The sequence below is a fragment of the Lepus europaeus genome, chromosome 21, assembly GCF_033115175.1.
Source record: "Lepus europaeus isolate LE1 chromosome 21, mLepTim1.pri, whole genome shotgun sequence".
In the NCBI taxonomy this organism is placed as follows: Eukaryota; Metazoa; Chordata; class Mammalia; order Lagomorpha; family Leporidae; genus Lepus; species Lepus europaeus.
In genome coordinates, this window is record NC_084847.1 from 9,675,263 (window position 1) to 9,694,051 (window position 18,789).

At 52.3% G+C, this 18,789-nt stretch overlaps 1 protein-coding gene across 1 annotated transcript in view; it reads left to right on the forward strand.

Moving 5' to 3' along the window:
* Window positions 1-4,631: 4,631 nt before the first annotated feature.
* TNFRSF17 (TNF receptor superfamily member 17) overlaps window positions 4,632-18,789 on the forward strand; it is a 46,840-nt gene continuing 32,682 nt past the window's right edge. Inside the window, exon 1 of the mRNA XM_062180643.1 lies at window positions 4,632-4,675. Within this exon, the coding sequence (XP_062036627.1) occupies window positions 4,658-4,675 (18 nt within the window). The 5' untranslated portion in view covers window positions 4,632-4,657. The remainder of the gene's footprint in view (window positions 4,676-18,789) is intronic.

Sequence of the window (18,789 nt, forward strand, 5' to 3'; positions counted from 1 at the left end):
CATCAGAGTGCTGGGTTGGATCCCAGCTGCTCTGCTTCCAATCCCTGCTAATGCTCCTGGGAAGACAGCAGATGAGGGCCCCAAGTACTTGGGCCCCTGCCACCCACATGGGAGACCTGGATGGAATTCTGGCTCCTGGCTCCACCCTGGCCCAGCCCTAGGTGTTTTGGCCATTTGGGGAATGAATCCTAGAATGGAAGATTTCCCTTTCACTCTGTCTTTCAAATAAATATTATTTATTTATTTATTATTTATTTATTTTTTATTATCAGAAGTGGAGCAGGGGCCGGCGCTGTGGCGCAGTGGGTTAAAGCCCTGGCCTGAAGCGCCGGCATCCCATATGGGCGCCGGTTTGAGTCCCGGCTGCTCCTCTTCAGATCCAGCTCTCTGCTATGGCCTGGGGAAACAGTAGAAGATGGCCCAAGTCCTTGGGCCCCTGTACCTGCATGGGAGATCCGGAAGAAGCTCCTGGCTCTTGGCTTCGGATCGGCACAGCTCTGGCCATTGCTGCCATCTGGGGAGTGAACCAACAGATGGAAGACCTCTCTCTCTCTCTCTCTCTCTCTGCCTCTCCTCTCTGTGTAACTCTGACCTTCCAATAAATAAATAAATATAAAAAATAGAAAAATAATATTTAAAAAAGGAAGTGGAGCAGCTGGGACTTGAACCGGCGCCCATATGGGATGCTGGTGCTTTAGGCCAGGGCTTTAAGCCACTGCGCCACAGTGCCAGCCCCCTACCTAAATCTTTTTTAAGAAAGAAAATGGTTCTGTTTCAATGTATTGCTCTTGCTTTTCTCATGTGTACCTGACCCTGATGTCGATGGACGAGCTCTGGGAAGATGGCATAAAGCCGTGTTCTCAGATACAGCCTAGCTCTCCCATGTACCAGCTGTGCGATCTTGGGCCAGTCATTGACTCTTTTTTGTGCATCCGGTTCCTCGTCTATAAACAGGCATAATAGTAGTGGCTTTACCTGTATGGTTTTCATGAAGGTGAAACGAGAGAATGAATGTGAAAATGCATACCGTGCAGTAGAATATAAGTTTCTCAGTAAACATTAGCTACTTTTATTATTGCCATTAGCAGGATATTTGAGAAGGCGAGAACTACATTCATGGTCACCACGTGTTTCTGTTAATTCTGTGCTGGGTTGTAGCTTCCATAGGTCAGGGACAATTCGGCTTATTTGGTTTGTATTTATTTATTTATTTGTTTATTTTATTTATTTGAAAGACAGAGTTAGAGAGAGAGGTAGAGTCAGAGAGAGAGGTCTTCCATCCGCTGGTTCACTCCCTAGATGGCTGCAATAGCTGGAGCTGTGCTGATCCAAAGCCAGGAGCCAGGAGCTTCTTCCTGGTCTCCCATGCGGGTGCAGGGGCCCAAGGACTTGGGCCATCTTCCACTGCTATCCCAGGCCACAGCAGAGAGCTGGATTGGAAGAGGAGCAGCCGGGACTTGAACCAGCGCCCATATGGGATGCCAGCACTTCAGGCCAGGGCTTTAACCCACTGCACCACAGCGCCAGCCCCAGCTTATTTTGTATTTAATCAGGGCTCCCAACTCAGACTGTTTCCGAGGGCCGAGCGGAAGGACAGCCCCAGAGCTGGCTCGCGTTTACTCTCAGAAACACAGAGTGGCCGCTCGGTCCACACCTCGGGACGCCTGCCCAGGCACTGAGCCCTCCGCTCATGTCACACAGAATCCTCTCTGTTTCGAGTGGCTTCCTCCTTCTTTGGCACCACCTCTGCTGTGTTTTTCTGAGGCTGCAGCCCTGGGTGGCCATGTTTGTTCTGGTTTATTCCATCTGCTTTCTACGGGGGGGGTCCTGGCTCAGAGATTGTTCTATGAGGTGCTTGGAGCTGCTGCTATGGCAAAGACTCTTTCCTTGCCTCTGCTGGCTCCTGCTGCATGCCTCGGCTTGTAGAAGCCTCACTCCAGTCTCTGCTTCCGGCCTCACGTGCCCTTCTCCCTTGTGTCCGTGTCCAGCTTCCCAAATTCCTTCTCGTCACAGCACCACCCGCGGGATTAGGGCTCATCCTGATGCTCGCCTCTCAACCCGGTCTCATTTACGAAGATCCTGCTTCCAAAGCAGGTCTCACTCCCGGGTAGCGAGCAGGGTTGCGGCTTCCATGTGTCTTTACTGGGGAGGGACACAATGCAGCCCAGACAGAGCGCTGGCACTGCTGTTTGGGGTGGGGTCTCCGCACAGCGACAGATGGCAGAGACTCAGGAAGGAGGTGCAGCCCTGAGCTGAACTGGAAGTGGAGCATGGGGTGGAGGGTGCAGTGTGGCTTTGCTGGAAGGAGCTGCTGTGGCTAAGGACCAGCCCAGAGGACACGGAGCTCCGGCAGGAACTGAGCAAGCCAGGGCGCAGGTCTCAGGCCTTCTCCACCGATGCAGAACTGCCCCTGAACCCCCTCTGGCCACAGGGCAGTGTGAGCCCTGGAGGACCCGAACGCTCCATTTTCTACAGGCAGCCCAGACTTCTAGACTTTGAAAATGTCCAGTCTCCCAGTGTTTAAATGTTCATAATAAATCCACATTAAAACAAAGCTCATTTGAGGTTGTCAGCTTGCAGTTTGGAGTTGGAGGAGGGGAGGAGGCCCTCAGAGAAGGTGATGGAGAGCAAATAACTGACACTTACCTTGGAAACACCTAAGACTTCTTAATATATTATTATTGCTTCTTATATGCTGATGTGTTTGGAGTTGAACATGGACTTCTTTTTGGAGCACTGTTCTTTTTTTAAAAGATTTACTTATTTCAAATGCAGAGCAACAGAGAGAGAGAGAGAGAGAGAGAGAGCGAGAGAGAGCATCTTGCATCACTGGTTCATTCCCCCAAATGCCTGCAGTGGTTATATCTGGGCCAACGTGAAGCCAGGAGCCAGGAACTCCATCCAGGTCTCCCACACGGGTGGCTGGGACCCAAGTAACTGCGGCATCATGCACTGTCTTCCCAGGAACATTAGCAGGAAACTGGATCAGAGCAGAGAAGTTGGGAACCAGGCCAGCACTCTGATATGGGATGTGGGTGTCCCAAGTGGCGGCTTAACCCACTGTGCCACGTCGCCAAGTCCTGGAGCACTTAACCAGAAAGCAGCCAGTAGGACCTCTGTTTTTCATCTCCTATTAAGTCTTTCTCACAGTGTTCTTGTGACAATTCTACTAAAGAAAGGGTAAAATAGCTCTGTCTCTTTAACTACTGTGGGTAGCTGTGGTCTGCTGCACTTTTTTTTTTTTTTTTTTTGACAGGCAGAGTTAGTGAGAGAGAGAGAGAGACAGAGAGAAAGGTCTTCCTTTTGCCATTGGTTCACCCCCCAGGTGGCTGCTATGGCCAGAGCATTGCGGCCGGTGTGCTGCGCTGATCCGAAGCCAGGAGCCGGGACAGAACTGGCGCCCCAACCGGGACTAGAACCTGGAGTGCCGGCGCCGCAGGCGGAGGATGAGCCTAGTGAGCCTAGTGAGCCGTGGCGCTGGCCCATCTTCTACTGCTTTCCCAGGCCATAGCAGGGAGCTGGATCAGAAGTGGAGCAGCTGGGACTTGAATCGGCGCCCATATGGGATGCCGGCACTGAAGGCAGCGTCTACCTGCTGCGCCACAGCGCTGGCCCCAACATTATTCTTTCTTTCTTTCTTTCTTTCTTTCTTTTTTTTTTTTTTGACAGGCAGAGTGGACAGTGAGAGAGAGAGAGACAGAGAGAAAGGTCTTCCTTTTGCCGTTGGTTCACCATCCAATGGCCGCTGCGGCTGGTGCGCTGCGACTGGCGCACCGCGCTGATCCAAAGGCAGGAGCCTGGTGCTTCTCCTGGTCTCCCATGGGGTGCAGGGCCCAAGCACTTGGGCCATCCTCCACTGCACTCCCTGGCCACAGCAGAGAGCTGGACTGGAAGAGGGGCAACCGGGACAGGATCGGTGCCCCGACCGGGACTAGAACCCGGTGTGCCAGCGCCACAAGGCGGAGGATTAGCCTAGTGAGCCGTGGCACCGGCTCATTATTATTTCTTAAAAGAAGAAATGTTTTGGCCCTTTCATCGAAAAGGAAAATGATGTGGATCCAGGAAAGTCTATCAGTCAGCTGATCAACCATCTGTTTGTGCTCCCTTGGGATAGGAGAAAGAAAAACCATGGGGAGGGAAGGTCAGGCCTTGGGAATGGCGTGGAGGGGCGGTTCCCCCACGGAGGCCGCGGGGACTGGGTGCACAGCTGCGGGAGCTGTGCAGAAACCCCTCCCCCACTCACCAGCTCTGGGATGGCAGTTAAGTCCTCCCCCCTTTCTCTACCTCATTTTCCGCATCTGTAAAATGGGACACCTTTCTTTACATCTCTAGGCCTTCTGCTTTGAGGAACGAGGTTCCCCGAGAGCAGGGTGAGGCAGCAGTGACGAGGACTGGGTAAGTCCCAGCGTCTGACTCATGATAGGAGGGGAATGAAAGTTGCTTTTTGCTCTCCACCCGCTCGGCTGCCAACCCAGCCACGGAGGACTGACACCCCCCGGCAGGAGGCAAGGGCAGCTGCCTCCCCAGTGCTGGGAGGCTGAGGCCCAGTACGGCTTGACACCCCCACAGAGGCGGGAGGAGGCCCTCGGGATCCCAGTGCTTCCAGCTGCTCCTCTCCTCCTGCAGAACTGGCAAGGGTCCCGCCAGGCTTTGCCCCATGGGCTGGGCTGGGCAGGTGAGTAACCAGCCGTTCCTGGGCGGGTGGAGGGCAGGACTCCAAGGGGGTGCCCAGCTGCAGCCGCTGTTCTGCCAGGTGACTCCTGGGTGGCGATCCCAGCCGTGTGTGCACCTGTGCGCATGTGTGTACGTGTGCACGTGTACATGTATTCTGTCGCTGAGCCCCAGGGTGCAGGAGGAGGCCCACGGACAACAGTGAGAAGGCTCCAGGCTGGGCACTTTCTAGGCAGCAGGTGCTCCTGGTCTTTGGAAGCGTTATGACTGTGCACGACAGTTTTGTGTGTGTTCCTGGCGGTGCATGGGCTGCCCGGACGTTCAGCCTAACACTGTTCCCAGTGTGTGTGTGAAGGGGGTGCTGGATGAGGTTAGCATTTGACCTGGTGTGGCCCAGCCTGCCGGATGTGGGTGGACCTCATCCAGTCGATGGGAGGCTGGAGAGAACAGAAAGGCTGGGCCAGAGAGGATTTGCTCTCTCTGCCTCCTGTCTTCCACCTGGGAGGTCAGCCCTCCCTCACCTCTGACTCAGACTGCGTGGACACCGTCAGCTCTCCGTCTCCAGCTGGCTGACTGCAGATCCTGAGACTCTGAGGCCGACTGCGATAATCAATCAGTCAAGCCTTTAGTTCTGTTTCTGTCGGGATCCCTGATGGATAGGAACTGGTCTCCCACACATGAGCTGTTTTCCTTCCCTCGTCATGACCCGCAGAGTTGGCGTCACAGGACATGAGACTGGGGGCTTGCTGGGCTTGGAGAACGGGTAGATTCCTTCATCCCTTCATTGCACAGACACTGGCTGGCTGAATGCCTGCTAGTTCAGTTCGCCCTTGTTGTGCCCTGCTGGGGGGTAGGGTGGGATGCAGTTGGCAGAGAATACCAGGTCCTTGGTGTCCCTGGGCTGACAACATGGCAGCCCTGTGCCTGTTACATTAGGCCATGGCCATACACTGGTTCTAGGACACAGCAGTGAGCAGGACTCACTGCTTCCTGCCCCTGGACTTCACCTTGACCTGCTACAAAGTGCTGGAAACAAGACCAGCTCATTGCCCTCAAAGGCATCTAACCTAAACACAGGTCCGTGACTAGCTCTGATCACAAGCGGAAGGCTCCCCCTTTCAGGGCCTGTGGGGAAACACTTCCTGGCCCTTCCTACTCCCAGCCGACCCCCCGATGTTGGGTTGGAGCCTCCTCTTTGTTCCCACCACATCCTCCACCTCCCTCGTCACAAAACTTCCCCTCCCTGTCTGCTTTTCCTGGGTGCGTCCCCGGCTCTCACTGACTCCCCTGCTGCAGGGGCCAGGGCTGTCTCGCTGGAGCTGTAGAGGCCATGGGGGATGCTCTGTGGCTATCGTGGTGTGAACAGATGGATGGGATGAATGAGCTCTCTTCTGGGCCAGCTGAGCTGTCTCTCTCTCTCTCTCTCTCTCTCTCTCTCTCTCTCTCTTTTTGACAGGCAGAGTGGACAGTGAGAGAGAGAGAGACAGAGAGAAAGGTCTTCCTTTGCCATTGGTTCACCCTCCAATGGCCGCCGCGGCCAGCACACTGCACTGATCCGAAGCCAGGAGCCAGGTGCTTCTCCTGGTCTCCCATGCAGGTGCAGGGCCCAAGACTTGGGCCATCCTCCACTAAACTCCTGGGCCACGGCAGAGAGCTGGCCTGGAAGAGGAGCAACCGGGACAGAATCTGGCGCCCCGACCGGGACTAGAACCCTGGGTGCCGGCGCCGCAGGTGGAGGATTAGCCTAGTGAGCCACAGTGGTGGCCGCTGTTTCTCTTTAATCCCTGTTTTGGAACAGGAGAGATTGTCCACGTTGTAAATAAATTAACCTATATTATTAAGCTCCTATTGTATGAGTCAGGATTCTCCTGAGAAATAAAACCAACAGGAGACATCTGGGTGAAGGGGCATCAGAGAGTTCATGGACAGGGGCCAGCGACGTGGCACAGTGGGTTAAGCTGCTGCCTGTGACACTGGCATCCCATATGAATCCCGGCTGGAATTGCATCAGAACCCCAATTCTGATCCAGTTCCCTGCTAATGCACCTGGGGCAGCAGGGGAGGATGGCCCAGACACTTGGGGCCCTGCCACCATGGGAGAGACCAAGACAGAGTTCCGGTCTCCTGGCCTCTGCCTGGCCCAGCCGCTGCTGTTGAAGCCATTTGGGGAGTGAACCAGCGGATGGAAAAGCAATCTCTCTCTGTCTCTCCCTCTCTCTGTGTAACTCTTTCAAATAAATAAGTCTTTAAAAAAAGGTTTAAAGACACACACACGGGCACACGTGCACACACACACATGTTGCATCTGTTGGCTCACTCCCCAAACACCCTAACTGCAAGTCCTTGGTACAGCTGGGCCTGTGCTCTTGGTGTGCAGGTAATCTTGAGCCCAGATGCTCAGGATCCATAAGAAGGTTGCCTCCTCCCATGATGCTCACTAAGATGCAAGTGACCTGGGGTGGGCATTCAGCCTGGTGACAGGGACACTGCTTGGGATGCCTGCTTCCCACATCAGAGGGCGTGTGCTCAGCTCCTGGCTCTGCTCCCAACGCTGGCTTCCCTGGGAGGTGACACATGATGAATCAGACAGCTGGGAACCAGCCGCCCAGGTGGGAGACCAGGTTCTGGCTTTGACTTGTCCCAGTCTCAGCTGTTGTGGGCATTTAAGGAGTGAGCCAAGGAACGGGAGCTCATCTCTCTGTCTGCCTGTCTCTCTGCCTTTTGAATAAATAAATAAATAATTTAAAAAGCAAGTAATAGAAAATCCAACGCAAGCTGGTTTGAACAACACGCAAGACTTAGGGTTCCTGAGGTTTAAGAAGCCCGGAGGCTGGAAGGACTTCAGGTTCGGTCGCATCAGAGTCCTGCGACCGGAGCTCGGCCCTCCTCTGAGTCAGCTCTGGCCTAGGACGGTGGGAAGCCCTGGGGCCTCATGTCACTTAGAGGAGGCAGGACTGCTGCTTCTTCCTGCCTTGCTCCCACGAGTAAGGAAATGTTCACCAAAAGAGGCTAAAACCACACTCCTCATTGTAGCAATGAGAATTAAACCCACAGGGAGATAGCCCTTCACGGCCACTGGGATGGCTATCGCAGAAAACGCAGGATAAAACACAGTCAGACCTCCCAGGCACAGCTGTCGGGAATGTACAATGTGCAGCCACTTTGGAAGACTGGCGGTTTATTAAAGACGTCAACATAAATCGATCCAACAATTCCACTCTTAGGTGTTTATGACTGAAGAAACTGAAAACATCTGTCCACAGGAAGATTGTTCAGGAAAGTTCACCTCAACCTGATTCATAACCAACAACAGAGCAGAAACCAGGGCCGGCATTGTGGCACAGTGGATTAACCTGCTGCCTGCGACGCTGGCATTCCATATGAGCTCTGGTTCGAGCTCTGGCTGCCCCAATTCCTATCCAGCTTCCAGATAATGCACCTAGGAAACCAGCAGATGATGGCCCAAGTACTTGGGCCCCTGCCACCCACGTGGGAGACCTGGGTAGAGTTCCAGGTTCCCGGCTTCAGTCTGGCACAGCCCTGGCGACTGTGGCCATGTGGGGAGTAAACCAGCGGATGGAAGATCTCTCTCTCTCTCTGTAACTCTGCCTTTCAAATCAATCAATCAATCAATCTTAAAAGCAGGAACCATCCAAAGACCCAGCAAGAGATGAACGGAGATGGAGAAACAAAGCGTGAAGGCTGCATACAACGTCATCCCATGGAGCAGTGAGAAGGAATGGAGAACGGATAGAGCCACCGTGTGAAGAACTCAGGAACATTTAAACAAAATTCTATCCATAGCAAAAGTTCACAAAAGGCAAATCCGCAGGGACAGGGGATGAGTGGCTGGCTGCCTGGGGCTTGGGATGGGAATGGTGTTGGCTGTACGTGAGTGTGAGGGATGTTATTGAGATGATGTTGTAAACTACACTGTGGTGATGGTTGCACAATTCAGTCAATTTACTAAAAATCTTTGAATTACATGCTTAAAATGGTCAAATTTATAGCATGCAAAAAAAAAAAAAAAAAAAAAACAAAACAGGAGGAGGAAGAGGAAGTATTTTCCAGGTAGTGGCCCAAGCTATGGTGCAATGCACAGCATGAGCTGCCAGGTTTAGCCCAGGTCTGGAAGGGAAAAGCCTTGTCCCCGGAGCCAGGGCTGTCATCAGTGACCTTGGAGCCAGGGCTGTCATCAGTGACCTTGGAGCCAGGGCTGTTAGCAGTGACCTTGGAGCACATGGGCTGTGAGTAATGAGCATTACTTAAAAAAAAAAAGAAGAGAACCTGGGACACCCCCACCGGCATCGGCTGCCTAAGACTACACTACTGTCTGTAAGTCTCTAACAAACTGCGCTCTTTGCAAGCCTGGTTTGTCTGCCTCTTCCTTTGTTCTCCTGTGCCGTCTGGCCTCAGGCATCAGCGGCTGCTGACACCACACAGAGACAGCCAGTCACGGGGAAAGCACTGTCAGCACCACTTTTTTTTTTTTTTTTTTTTAAAGACTGATCTATTTATTTGAAAAGCAGAGACACGGGGGGATGGGGCAGAGGGGAGACAGAGAAAGAACTTCCAGATGCTGGTTCACTCCCCAATGGCTACAACACCCCAGGCTGCGCCGGGCCCAAACCAGGAGACAGGAGGCACTGCGTCCAGGTCTCCCACAGGGCCCGGGGAGTTGAGCCATCGTCTGTTGCCTCCCAGGATGCTCATGAGCAGGGAGCTGGATGGGAAGTGGAGCAGCTGAGCCTCAAACCAGAACCCTCTTAGGAGATGTGGGTGTCACAGCAGTGGCTGGTGCCATAATACCCACTCCTCAATATCACTTTAAAAAAAAAATTAAAAATCTATTTATGGGGCCGGCACTGTGGCATAGCGGATAAAGCCGCCGCCTGCAGTGCAGGCATCCCGTATAGACACCGGTTCGAGTCCTGGCTGCTCCACTTCCTATCCAGCTCTCTGCTATGGCCTGGGAAAGCAGTAGAGGATGGCCCAAGTCCTTGGGCTCCTGCACCCACGTGGGAGACCCAGAAGAAGCTCCTGGCTCTTGGCTTCGGATTGATGCAGCTCCGGCCGTTGCAGCCATCTGGGGAGTGAACAGTAGATGGAAGACCTCTCTCTCTCTGTAACTTTTTCACGTAAAATAAACAAATCTTAAAAAAAATCTATTTTATTTATTTGAAAAGTAGAGTTACAGAGAGAGAGAGAGAGAGGCACAGAGAGAAAGGGAGCTATCTTCCAACTGTTGGTTCACTCCCAAATGGCCACAACAGCTGGGGCTGGGCCAGGCCAAAGCCAGGAGCCAGCAGCTTCTTCCCAGTCTCCCATATAGGTGCAGGGGCCCATGGTCTTGGGCCATCCTCTGCCGCTTTTCCAGGCACATTAACAGGGAGCTGGATCAGAAGCGGAGCAGCTAGGACTTGAATCGGTGCTCACATGGGATGGCGGTGTCACAGGCGGTGGCTTAACTCGGTTTGCTATGGCACCAACCCCTCAATATAACTTTTGAAGTATTTTTTGGCCAAAGGAAAAAAAAAATGAGCCTAAATATAAACAAGGCTCTGGAGCGGATTATCCGTTCACAGGAAATTTAAGGCCTGTGGGGTATATGCAGTGTCTCTACATTGAAACTCTGTTCCAAATAACCCAATTCTTCAGTGCAGAGATTGGGGGAAGGGAAAATAGAGAAGAGAAAACAGGGGGGCCAGCGCTGTGGCAGAGCAGGTAAAGCCACTGCCTGCAGTGTATGGGTGCTGTCTCAGGTCCCAGCTGCTCCACTTCTGATCCAGATCTCTGCTGTGGCCTGGGAGGGCGGTAGAAGATGGCGCAAGTGCTTGGGCCCCTGCACCCATGTGGGAGACCTGGAGGAAGCTCCTGGCTTCAGATCGGCGCAGCTCCGGCCACTGTGGGCATTGGTGAGTGAGCCATCGGATGGAAGACTGATTCTCTCTCTCTCTGCCTCTCAATAAATAAATAAATCTTTAAAAAAAAAAAAAGAACATAAGAAAAGACTTAGGAACGCAATTGCAATACATGGATCTCATCTGAATTGTCATTTGGTCACAATAGAAAGAGAGGGAGAGGATGTGAATGCCAACAAGATACTCCACGACAGTGACAACTTAGGGCTGTCAACTCTGCTGTGGTTAGGTTCTTTCCAAAAGAGTCCTTGTCCTTTAGAGCAGTGTGCTGGAACATTCACAGGAAACACAGTCTGATGTCTGGGTTTTGCTTTGAATCAATCCGGGGCAAAGATAAAGCAAACCTGGCTACTCAGTGGTAATTTTGGAAGCCAACCAATGGAAGATGAGGGTTTGTTACACTCTCCTTACTATGTTGTCTTTTAATGATCATTTTTAAAATTTATTTGTGGGACAGAGACAGAAAGACTGACAGAGGAAGAGAGCTCCCCTTCACTGGTTCATCCCCAGGTCATTTAGTTAGAGGAGGGGCCACAGCTGGGAGCTGGGAACTCAGTCTAGGTCTCCGGCGTGGGTGCCAGCCAGCCAGTCACTTGAGCCACCTCTTCTGCTTCCCACGGTCCACACTGGTGGGAAGCTGGCGTCAGGAGCCGGCGCCAGAGCCTGGGCATTCTGATGTGGGACGTGGGCATGTTGACTGTGGGCCAAACCCCACCCCTTTCCTGTTCCACGTGTTGACAGCTTTCAACATCGGACAGTGAAAGGGGCAAACTCAGGGCTCTGAGCTTCCCCACGCTGGCACCGCGGCCGGTTCATGCCTGGAGGCTGTCCTCCGTCACAAGGGGGCCAGTGCCAGGACACAACTTAGAACATCACGGATCGGTGACTTTTCTAACATTTGGGGTGGGGGGCCAAGTGAGCTCTGCATTTTGCCGAATTACAGCACCAGAAGACAAAAACCTGCCACTGAGCCTCAGCGTTCTCTCATAAAAGAAGGGGCGCTCAGCCATCGGAGACAGCATCACAGCGCAGGCCTGGCCTTCCGGCGGGCCACAGAGCGTGTGACAAACAAGCGTGGCGTCCCTGTCTTCCCACTTCATCCTGCCGCTGTCTGCACAAACACCCTGGGGAGAGGAAGGAAGGCTCCGGGGCTGCTGCTCTCACTTCCCTACCGGCTGATGAACTGGAGCCCGGATGCTGCTGTGCTCCCAATGGGGAGGGCATTCGACCCATGAGCTGCTCCAGTGCAGGCAGGGTCCCCCCACATGCAGTCCGCAGGGGCTCACGCACCCACACCGGCTTCTGAAGACGCCCTCCTTCAACCACTCCCAGCTGTGGGTGCGAGGTGGGATTGCAAACTCAGGGAGGGCTTCCCCACTGGAGACTCTCCATGTAGGATATTAGGAGAAAATGCTTTTTACCAGGCTGGACAACAGCGGCTGGGTCCAGGGCAGCAAGGGTCTTTCTGTCTGTACTCAGCAGATCCTGAGATCACGGGAGAGAGGAGCCAGCCTCATGGTTGGCATCCATTGGCCATGCTCTTGAGACCTGGTTCATTCCCCAGACGGTTGCAATAGCCAGTGTTGGGCCAGGCTGAAGCCAGGAGCCAGGAGCTCCATCCTGGTCTCCCATATGAATGGCAGGGACCCAAGCACTTGGGCTATTTTCTGCTGCTTTTCCCAAGTGCATTGGCAGGGAGCTGGATCAGAAGTGGAGCAGCCAGGACTCAAACAGGCGCCCATATGGGATTCCAGCATTGGAGGCAGTGGCTTTACCTGCTACGCCACAATGCTGGCACCAGGTATATTCAATCTTGAATGTTCTCCATAGCAACAATAATATATGACAGACACTACTATATTACTTCTTTAATAATAATGGTGTAGAACAATGATTCCCAGTGGACACTACGAAGCAGATGGGCTGGATTTGAATCCTGGCATGGCCACTTACTAGGACACGGCCTTGGCTAGTCTCTCTGGACCTCAGCTTTTCCTACCTGCACAGTAGGGATGGAAGTATTTGCTGCTTCACATGTTTTTGTGAGTGTTGAAAAGGAAGTGAGGCATGTTAAACCTGACTGGTGATGCCTGCATCCCAGAATGGCGTGCTTGTTCCAGTCCTGGCTGCTCTGCCTCTAATCCGGCTTCCTGGTAACACATGTGGGAAGGCAGTGGATGATGGCCCAAGGGAACCTAGATGTAGTTCCTGGTTCCTGGCTTCAGCCTGTCCTTGCTTTGACTGTTACAGGCACCTGGGGAGTGAACCTGCAGATGGATGATCTGTGTGTGTGTGTGTGTGTGTAACCCTGCCTTTTGAATAAATAAAATCTTTAAAAAAGTGAATATTAATTTTTTAAAGATTTATTTGAAAGGCAGAGTTACACAGAGAGAGGGACAGAGAGACGGAGATAGAGAGAGAGATCTTCCACTTGCTGCTGGTTCACTGTCTAAATGCCCACAATGGCTAGAGCTGGGCTGATACGAAGCCAGGAGCCGGGAGCTTCTTCAGCATCTCCCACGTGGGTGCAGGGGCCCAAGCACTAGGACCATCTTCTGCTGCTTTCCCAGGTGCATTAGCAGGGAGCTGGATTGGAAGTGGAGCAGCTGGGACTTGAACTGGCACCCACACTGGATGCCAGCACTGCAGGCGGTAGCTTTGTCTGTTACGTCATGGTGTTGGCCCCAAAAAGTTGATATTTAAAGAAAAAAAAGGACCCAGGTAGTTACAGGGACAACAGCTCACTGAGGCAGAGAAAGGAAGAGTGCAGCTCACCCGGCTTCAGGCTCATTTCTGAGTCAGAGGATCCGATAACCAAGTCCTGACAGCAACTGGAGAGGGCCCAGTCTTGCTCTCCTGGAACCACCGGGGAGTGTCTCTGTGTAATGCCCTAACACGGCACTAGGTGTCGCCCTCGAGTCGTCTGCAGACAATCTCCCTGGAGAGGCTGGCTCTGCAGGACCCAGCTGGGAGGTCTGCTCCCAGCTCAGCAGGAGTCTGAAGATGGGCTCCTTGGCGATCTGCAGATGAATTCCCTTCTGCTAACATCAGGGGAGCAGGTGTGTGCCACGCCCTGCCTGCTCGCAGCCCTTTCTCCCAGAGTTCCCTGCTCTGGGCTCACACACCTGTGTCCACTTGCAGCAACGTCGGGGCTCCTTCCCTCCCCTTATTCTCCTTCTTTCTCCCTCCCTCACATCCTCCTCTCTTTCTTTTTTCTTTTCTACAGATACTAGGGTGCTCTGAAACATTCCTGGAAAGGGCCGGCGTGGTGGCGCAGCAGGCTAAGCCACTACTGAGAGTCCCACATCCCGTATCAGAGCACTGGCTCAAGTCCCGGCTGTTTCCCGTCTGATCCCACTCTCTGCCAATTCTCCGGGGAAAGCAGAGGAAGATGGCTCCAGGGATTGGGCCCTGCCACTCACGGTGGAGGCCTGGGTAGGGTTCTGGGCTTCTGGTGTCAGCTTGACCTAGCACTGGCTGTTGTGGCTTTTTGTGGTGTGAACCATTGTATGAAAGATCTTTCTCTCTCTTCATTTCTCTTTGTTATTCTTCCTTTTGAATAAAGAAATATATAAATATTGTTTAAAAGTTCATGGAAAACATGTAAACAAAGATAAGCTTATTTTGGTGTAAAAATTCTGAAATACATGCATATCTTTCCAGAATGTGTATTTTCCATGAACTTTTTGAACTACCCCCATACATATTGAATACAGAGCATGTGTCAGACTCTGGGGCTATAATACAATAAAACCGAAAAACTCTCTTCTTTGATGGGATTTACTTCCTAGCTTCTTCTTTTAAAGATTTACTTATTTATTTGAAAGGCAGGTATACAGAGAGAAAAGGAGAGAGAGAGAGAGAGAGAGAGAGAGAGAGAGAGAGAGAGAGAGAATATGAATCTTTCATCTGCTAGTTCACTCCCCAAATGGGCGCAATGACTGGGCTGGGACAGGTTGAGGCCAGGAGCTAGGAGTTTCATCCAGGTCTCCCACGTGGGTGCAGGGGCCCAAGCACTTGGGCCATCTTCTGCTGCTTTCCCAGGTGCATTAGCAGGGAGCTGGATCAGGAGTGGAGCAGCCAGACATGAACTGGTGCCCATATGGGATGTGGGCCTCACGGGGAGTAGCTTACCTGCTATGCCACAGTGCCCACCTGGTGGCTGAGACTGAAGCACTTGGGTCATCTTCCCCATGGCCTTCCCAGGTGCATTAGCAGGGAGCTGGATCAGAAGCACAAAGCGTCGGGATTCGAACTGGCACTCCGATATGGAACACGAGCATCCCAAGTGGCCTCTTAACCACTGAGCCAAACGTCCGCCCCTCCTCCCCCCGTCTCCTACTTACCTGCATGTTCTCAGCACCCAGCACATCACAGGAAACTGCCTTAATGTCTTGGCATATACGTTTCCAGTTTTAAAAAGCATATTCTAACATACATACATGACATTTAAATGTTAGATGTAAATGAGGTCCCTCCTTGATGCTAGTTCTGTGACTCCTACACACATTTACCAGGTGTCACGCCGGTCCTTCCAAGCATGAACTCAAGAGTCTGTTCAGTGCTCACACGTCTGCAAATGCTACCCACAGCCTCTCTGCCCCTCGGAAGCTAGGAAAGACGGCCTTGGACTCCAAGGCCATTCCCCGTGGGTGCTCAGCGTCAGGCCAAGGTGAAGGATGGGTTGGGTTGCTCATGTTCTCATGGGTCCTCTGGTCAGGCATCTGCCCAATCTATTACATCATGATTTATTCAGCTGCTCTCCAACGGACGGGCGTGAGGCGGCTCCCAGCGCTTTGCTGCCGCGAGCAGTCCTGCAGTGAATGACCCTGCTCATCCTTTGATTTATGCACAGTGAGTGAACTGCTGTGCTTGGCCCTGCTGGGTCACTGTCCCCACAGACACTGCTTAATCCTCTCCACAGAGGTTGTACCGGTTTTCATGCGTTATCAGCTTGCGATCCTTGGTTACCTGTGCTTTACACAGACACATACTTGGTTTTCAAACTGTGGGCTATTTGTGTGTGTGTGTGTGTGTGTGTGTGAGAGAGAGAGAGAGAGAGAGAGAGAGAGAGAGAGGAGAGAATTCTAGTTTTTCTTTTACATTTTAAAATATTTTAAAATTTATTTGAGAGACAGAGTTATAGACAGAGAGAGGGAGAGACAGGAGACAGGCCTTCCATTTGCTGGTTCGCTCCCCAAATGGCCACAATGGCCAGAGTTGGACTGATCCAAAGCCAGGAGTCAGGAGCTTCTTCCAGATCTCCCATGTGGGTGCAGGGGCCCAAGCACTTGGGCCATCTTCTACTGCTTTCCTAGGCGATAGCAGAGAGCTGGATTGGAAGAGGAGCAGCCAGGACTAGAACTGGCGCCCATATGGGATGCCAGCGCCCCCAGGGCCTTAACCCGCTGAGCCACAGCACCGGCCCGACTCTGGAGATTTTTACTTGATCTTAGCCAAAAGACCAAAAAGCAGTGGAGGTTTTTAAATGTTAGGGAAATTAGCCGGCGCCACGGCTCACTAGGCTAATCCTCCGCCTTGTGGCGCCGGCACACCGGGTTCTAGTCCCGGTCGGGGCACCAGATTCTGTCCCAGTTGCCCCTCTTCCAGGCCAGCTCTCTGCTGTGGCCAGGGAGTGCAGTGGAGGATGGCCCAAGTGCTTGGGCCCTGCACCCCATGGGAGACCAGGAGAAGCACCTGGCTCCTGCCATCGGATCAGCGCGGTGCGCCGGCCACAGCGCACCAGCTGCGGCGGCCATTGGAGGGTGAACCAACGGCAAAGGAAGACCTTTCTCTCTCTCTCTCACTGTCCACTCTGCCTGTCAAAAAAAATTTAAAAAAAATTAAATGTTAGGGAAATTATCTCTTTGTAACTTGAAATGCAAATATTTTTCTTAGTTCATTATTTGCTTTCACATCATCTTTTTTTTTTTTTTTAATAACTACCTAGGATCCTATTTGAATGGGTGTATTGTAATTTTTTGAAGATTTATTTATTTGGGAGCTGGGCTAAGCCTCCGCCTGTGGCACCAGCATCCCATATAGGTGCTGGTTCATATCCTGGCTACTCATCTTCTGATCCAGCTCTCTGCTATGCCTGAGAAAGCAGCAGAAGACGGCCTAAATGCTTGGGCCACTACACCTGCGTAGGAGACCCGGAAGAAGCTCCTGGCTTCGGATAGGCCCAGATCTGGCTGTTGCGGCCATTTGGGGAGTAAACCAGCAGATGGAAGATCTCTCTCTCTGTCTCTCCCTCTCTCTGTAACTCTACCTCTCAAATAAATAAAATAAAATCTTTTTTTAAAAAAGACCTATTTGAAGGGTAGAGCAACACACAGAGAGGGAGACACACACACAGAGAATGAGCTCTTCTATCCACTGGTTCACTCCCTGAATGTCCACAACAGCCAGGGCTGGGACAGGCCAAAGCCAGAAGCCTGGATCTCCGTTTGGGTTTTCCATATGGGTGGCAGGGGCCCAAGTACGTGGGTCATCTCTCCCAGGATGCACATTTGCGGGAACCTGGATCAGAAGTACAGTAACCAGGACTCCAACCTACACTCTGATATGGGATGTCGTATTGCAAACAGTGGCTTAGGCTACTACACCACAACACCAGCCCCGAACCATAATTTTTAAGCAGCTCCTATTGCTAAGGCATTTTGGCTATTTCCATTTTTTGGATATTTTAAACTATATAGCCCTTCCCATAATGTGCATCACATTTCTTTATGTTAAGTTCCTAGAAGTGGAATTGTTTTCTTAAAGAATATTAAAGAGCTTGATACCCACTAGGAATTGGTTTTTATATTTTTATAAAACTTTATTATCTGGGCCGGCGCCGTGGATTAACAGGCTAATCCTCCGCCTTGCAGCGCCGGCACACCGGGTTCTAGTCCCGGTCAGGGCGCTGGATTCTATCCTGGTTGCCCCTCTTCCAGGCCAGCTCTCTGCTATGGCCTGGGAAGGCAGTGGAGGATGGCCAAAGTCCTTGGGCCCTGCACCCGCATGGGAGACCAGGAGAAGCACCTGGCTCCTGGCTTCGGATCAGCGCAATGAGCCGGCCACAGCGGCCATTGGAGGGTGAACCAATGGCAAAAAGGAAGACCTTTCTCTCTGTCTCTCTTTCTCACTATCCACTCTGCCTGTCAAAAACAAAAACAAAACAAAAAAACCTTTAATATCTGAAAACAACTTCTATTGGTTAAGAACTTTAAGGCCGGTGCAGCGGCTCAATAGGCTAATCCTCTGCCTTGCAGCGCTGGCACACCGGGTTCTAGTCCCGGTTAGGGCACCACATTCTGTCCCGGTTGCCCCTCTTCCAGGCCAGCTCTCTGCTGTGGCCCAGGAGTGCAGTGGAGGATGGCCTAAGTGCTTGGGCCCTGCACCCACATGGGAGACCAGGAGGAAGCACCTGGCTCCTGGCTTCGTATCAGCGCGGTGCGCCGGCTGCAGCGGCCACTGGAGGGTGAACCAACGGCAAAAAGGAAGACCTTTCTCTCTGTCTCTCTCTCACTGTTCACTCTGTCAAAAAAAAAAAAAAAAAAAGAACTTTGTTTAACCCCTACTTCCCCTGACGACTGCATTCCTGTTGTTACTTTGAAGCACATCATTCCATCTACATGGATGTAGGTGTGGACACGTGGCACCGCAGTTATGATGCAACACGGGATGCCTGTAGTGTGTCGGGGACTATGGTTTGAGTTCTGACTCTTCTTCAGATTCCGACTTCTTGCTAATGTGCACCCTACAACACAGCAGGTGATGGCTCAAGTGCTTGGGCCCTGCAACCCGTGTGGGAGCCCCAGGTGGAGTTCCAGGCTCCTAGCTTCAACCTGGTCCAACCCTAGCTGTTGTGGGTGTTTGGAGAGTGAACCAGCAGATGGATGATCTCTCTGCACCTGTTTCTGTCTCTCTGCCTTTAGAAAAAAAAAGATTTTGGGATTTAGAGATGCAGTCTCCTCCCAGTTCTTGCAGGCAGTGGCAATGAGAAGGTACCCAGAACACCTGTTTGTGAAGCCTTCCCTTGGGCGGCTGCTTGGAGGCGAACCTTCAATCACACTGCACGTGCCCAGTGCCCATGACTCCTGCTTTGCAGACAGGAAAAAGTGATCCCCCACAGGACGAGTCAGCCGGCTCCAGGCCTCTTCTGGTTCATGGCAAAGCTCCTGCGGTTCCAGAGCTTTGCCTCAGTCAG